Below are 5228 nucleotides of genomic sequence, written 5' to 3'. Positions count from 1 at the left end.
CGCTGCGTCTCTGTGCCCGCCCCCGCCAGTAGTGGGGACTTCTCCCTCACTCCAGGTACCGAGAGAGTACTTCGGCGTTGTGGCATCCAGGATTCATTGCATCTGCCTCCAGTTTTTCCAAAGTATGTTGGGTTTTTGGGGTTTTTTTTGCCAGAGTTTTACCAGAAATTTAATTCCAAATATTAAACTTCATGTATTTTTGATGTGGTAGACTTCTGAGCAGAACAGAAATGCCACATTTTGAGCATCGCCCTGGTGAAAAGCCTGCAGAGATCTGAAGCGGAAGCCTGCTGCGATGCAGGACGCAGCCCCGGGAGCTGCATGGTTTAAGGATGGAAAGAGGGAGCGCTGCATTCTTCGCTTGGAGTGACTCTGGGGGGCTGCAGCAGAGGGGAGAGGTGGCTGGGCTGAGAGGTTCGTCAGTAAGTCATAGAATCATAGAGTTGTTGAGGTTGGCAAAGCTCTTTAAGCTCCCCCAGCCCAACCGTTCCCCTCCCCTTGCCATCCCACCCCCAAACCCTGGCCCTCAGCACCGCCTCTGCCCCCCCCCGGCTCCCCCCTCCTCTCAGGCAGTTGTAGGCAGCGATGAGGGCTCCCCTCAGCCTCCTCTGCTCCAGGCTGAACCCCCCCAGCTCCCCCAGCCGCTCCCCAGCAGCCTGGGGCTCCAGACAAGTTGTTGTGATCTCCTTTACCCCAGCTCTCGCCTCCTGAATGTCCTGTCGTCGTTGGCTTTCGATTGCCGTTGGCTTCACAAGGCCAGGTCTCCCTGCACCATAAATCAGCGCCGCTTCCCTCAACCGACGTTGCCACATCCCGGCTCTTGCAGTAGGGAGCCACTCTGGGGGCGGGAAGACTGAATGCCAGGCAGTTAATGTGCCTGGAAAGGAAACCCACGTCGCAGCCGGTTCTCAGTCTACTCCCAAACTGTTGTCGAGGTCAGTGCAAATTATTACCCAAGGACACTGGCGGAGCGATTGCTCTCGGGTAACGAGGGGGATCTCGTGTTAATTCAGCTGGCAGAGCTGTTAGGACTAATAGCGGGGAACTGCAGCCGCTGCTTTCGAAATGATCTGACTGTGCTCATCCGAGGATGAGGGGAGGATTTATTGATTTGAAGTCCTAGCCAGACGCAGACGGAGATAATTTGAGGATGTTAGGAGTGTTATTCCTACAGAAAAGCAGGCTTGGTAAATACTTTTCATTTATTTATTAGCCCCTGCACAACAGTTGTGTTGTATTGCGGCTTGAATGTTTTATTTAGAGATGTGAATCGCTGAGGTACTGCAAATAAGAGCTTTCTGGATGGCAGTCATCGGATATTTTTGCTGAAACCGCTCGTTTTCTACAGCAAATAGCCACTCAAACTGCTAACGCTGGTTTGAGCTCGCCCTTTCTTTAAAGCTATTTTGAAGAGATTTGAAAAAAAAAAAGGTGTTACGTGCGCGGCTCTGCTTTTGCAGTCTGGTCAGGTGTCTTTGCTCTTCATGGGTCTTTCGCAAGCCGGCTTCCGAGGACTCTGGTTAATGTCCTAGAACGTGACCTTGTGTGCAGAGGAACAGCCATTTTATCACTGCTGCTCTCGTGCTGTTCCTTGGAGGTGTCGAATTGTCTGCAGGAGCAGCGCAAAGTGACAACCGGGTTACTGCCGTCGCTGCTCGTGCACGGCTCCCGCTCCGCTGCCGCGCCGCCGCTCCCGAGCCTGAAGTAATTCCTGCCCCGGGGTGTTCACTGAGCCGGCAGCCTGGCAAAGCGTGAGTTACAAAAATCAGACGTACATCTTGTGGAGGACGGGCTCGGACCCCGGGACTCAGCTGGCGATGGGGCCTCGGAGAGCGTTTTGCCCCATTAGTGCTCAGCCTGTCCTCGTGCCAACGGCCATGAGAAGGAACCGCAGGATGGAGGCCAGCCAGCGCTGGATCGGAAAGCCTCCCCGAGGAGCCCTGGTGTTGGATTACAACTACGGATGCTGCCTCTTTGATGCCTTCGTCTTCGTTCTCTGCATTGCAAAGTAGTTTTGCTTCCCCTCGCCCAAAGCGGGAAGCGAGACAGCTGAAATCTTTCGAGGCGCAGCCGTGGGACTAAAGGTCTGGGTGCGGAGAGCTGCCCTTCCACGGGCTCCTGCTGCAGCCTTGTCAAGTCGCTTCACCGGTACTCGCCCCCGGTTCCTTTAAAAAGTGGCGTGGGCATCATCCTCCTGGCCGGCCAGCTCCACGGAGAAGCACAGTGTCTCGGAGACAGCGTGGCCATTGCTGATTTCTGGCCCTTTCAGGCCTGGCGCGTTATTGCTCACCACCTGCAATCTCTCGCCATCAGTTTTGCTTTTTGTTCACCGTATCGCGGTCAGGCTGGGCTGAGCACTGCTCCTCCCTCGTTCCCCCGACTAGGGAAAACCCTACATCCTCCGAATCCCCAGATTCCCAGAACCCCTCGGAAAAAATCTCTGTCGCTCTGCAGCATTAACAGATTTCACGTTCTGAAGCAGTGTGTCCTCTGGCAGGTGGCTGCGTGCCCGCTCCAGAGATGAGGGCAGCACTGAGCGTAGGTGTTGCACATTTACGGAGAGACCGAACTGGCAGTTAAATTCTTTGAGTACGGCCAACTTCACGTCACCCAGCCACAGCGCCTGGTGTTTGATGGCCTCGTTACACGCAGCCTGGTGATACGGCTGTAGTTAGAGTCGGGGCTTTGTCACTCGACCGTAATAGTGTGAAAATAAGGAATGTTTTCCCGAGCCTGCGGCCAGCGAGGACTGCACAGATGCGAGTGCAGTGTGGTGCTCACCTGCAGCCCTGGCCCCGCGGCTGCTGGAGAAGCTGCTGGCTGCGTTTGGCTGCTCGTGGAGGGCTGCAGGCTGCACCACTGCAGGTAGAGGAGGGAACGATTGGAACAGGCCCTATAGAATCATAGAATACTTTGGGTTGGAAGAGACCTTTAGAGGCCACCCAGCCCGACCCCCCTGCAGGAGCAGGGACACCTTGAACCACATCAGGTTGCTCACAGCCCCGGCCAACCTGGCCTGGAATGTTCCCAGGGATGGGGCCTCCACCCCCTCTCTGGGCAACCCCTGCCAGGGTTTCACTTCTCCAGGCTGAACACCCCCAACTCTCCCAGCCTGGCCTCAGAGCAGAGGGGCTCCAGCCCTCGGAGCATTTTAGTAGCCCTCCTCTGGCCCCGCTCCAACAGGTCCATGTCCTCCTTGTGCTGAGGGCTCCAGAGCTGGACGCAGGGCTCCAGGGGAGGTCTCCCCAGAGCAGAGCAGAGGGGCAGAATCCCCTCCCTCGCCCCGCTGGCCACGCTGCTGGGGATGCAGCCCAGGGCACAGTTGGCTTCTGGGCTGCCAGCGCCCATGGCTGGCTCATGGCCAGCTTTTCACCCTCCTGTACCCCCAAGTCCCTCTGGGCAGGACTGCCCTCAATCCTTCCATCCCCCTAACACCCCTTTTATCCTTTCATCCCCCCTATAGCACCTATAGCAGCGCCGCTGGGTCCACAGCAACTGTTTGATCTGGTTGCACGAACGTCACCAGGGGCAGCTACGCCGGAGGAAGCCAGGTGGGGAAACCCTATGGATCCTGCGCTCCTCGCAGAAGCAGCTCTGCAGAGCTGTGCCAACTGCTCGGCTTTGCACTAAAAAGAGGAAGGAAAAAGAGGCCGGTTAAACCACTCAAACCCTGATATTCACGCTCCCATCTGATGCCGGCGGTAGCAATGGGGCGCGGGGCTCAGCGTGCATGCTGGCACGGACGCCCCTGAGCCGCCTGCCAAGGCTCTGCTCGCCAGGGCCACACAGAATGGCAAGGGTTGGAAGGGACCTCGGGAGATCATCCAGTCCAACCCCCCTGCTAAAGCAGGTTCTCCTAGAGCAATCTACACAGGACTTCATCCACGCTGAGCCCAGAACCCGGCCGGGCTCGTGATCCATCCCCAAAGGCCACAGCGCCAGCGTGGGATGTCAGCGGGCGTCCTGCGATCCTCCCGTTGGAGCTGGGGCCGGTGCTGACGTTTTCCATTACCAGAAGCACGGGCGAGGGAAGGTATTCTGAAAACGTATTTATAAACGTGTGCTCTTACACACTGTTTCCCAAACTGTGGGTGGAGGAAAGCAGAGATGGGGATTTGCGTTAGGCCATACGGCTTTCTGGCAGTTAGGAGCAACAGAAGCACAATTCCTGCTTGGGAGAAAAAGGGAGTAATATGGGCTTTTATATATATATATATATATATAAATATTTATATAGGCCTCAAGGCCAGGTTGGATGGGGCTCTGAGCAACCTGATCTAGTTAGCAGTGTCCCTGCTCACTGCAGGGGTGTTGGACTAGATGACCACTAGTGGTCCCTTCCAACCCTAAACATTCTATGATTCTATGATTCTATGATCAGCCACGCGTTCCCCTCCACCCCCGTGCAGGAGGGAAAGTGCTTGTGCGCAACATCCAGAGATCCCACCACGATGTTTGGGCCTCGGACCCTTAGGAAATGTTTGCTGGCAGGAGGAAAAGCTCCTCGGCAGTTACGGCTCCGGTACGGCACGACGTCTTTGTGAAAAATATAAAAGGGGTGTCATTTTCCGGCGCTGTATTTCTCCTGCTGTAATTATTGCTTTTAATCACCTCATTGCCTAGCTCAGAAAGGAGCCAGCACAGTAGGGAGGAGGCACATCGAGGTTTCGGGCTGTGTTTTTTTCACTCTGTGCCCTGGGGCATTCGTTTCACTTCCCTTGAGGACCAGCTTCCCAGCAGAAAATCAAAAGCCGCATGAAGAGGTAGCGGGAGAAACGCAGCAGCAGCGGGAAGAGCCCTCATCGGCTGGAAGCTGCCGTGGCTGAGAGCACCGTCAGCTCGAGGGGCTCTGTCCAGAGGAGCTGATGAGGCACGGACGTCTGTCGTTACAGAGCCTGAGAGCTCCACACGATGCTGCTGAGAGCAGGCACCACGCGCTGCTGGGGATTAGGACGGCAGGAACCGAGGAGCCTGAAACTTGGCACCACGGCATTATCCCGCTCTACGCTTTTTTCAATATAAAACAGCAAAAATGCCTCCTGTGGGATCTGTGCTGGCATGGGGCGTGGAGCACCTGCGCTGTTCCTCGATTAGATTGGAGGTTCATAGAATCGTTTAGGTTGGCAAAGCCCTTTAAGATCATCAAGTCCTAACACTGCCATCCCATCACTAAACCATGTCCTTAAGCACCTTGTCTGCCCCTCTTTTAAATACCTCCAGGGATGGGG

At 55.7% G+C, this 5228-nt stretch overlaps 1 protein-coding gene across 1 annotated transcript in view; it reads left to right on the top strand.

Moving 5' to 3' along the window:
• The first annotated feature begins 1817 nt into the window (after positions 1-1817).
• The window catches only part of RPS3 (ribosomal protein S3), a 30030-nt gene continuing 26619 nt past the window's right edge, over positions 1818-5228 (top strand). The window contains exons 1-2 of the mRNA XM_035890179.1: positions 1818-2008; positions 2128-2339. Of these exons, the coding sequence (XP_035746072.1) occupies positions 1818-2008; positions 2128-2339 (403 nt within the window). The remainder of the gene's footprint in view (positions 2009-2127; positions 2340-5228) is intronic.

Source organism: Egretta garzetta, unplaced genomic scaffold, assembly GCF_000687185.1.
Source record: "Egretta garzetta isolate BGI_Z169 unplaced genomic scaffold, ASM68718v1 scaffold232, whole genome shotgun sequence".
NCBI classification, from domain to species: Eukaryota; Metazoa; Chordata; class Aves; order Pelecaniformes; family Ardeidae; genus Egretta; species Egretta garzetta.
This window is presented reverse-complemented; position numbering and strand designations above follow the sequence as displayed.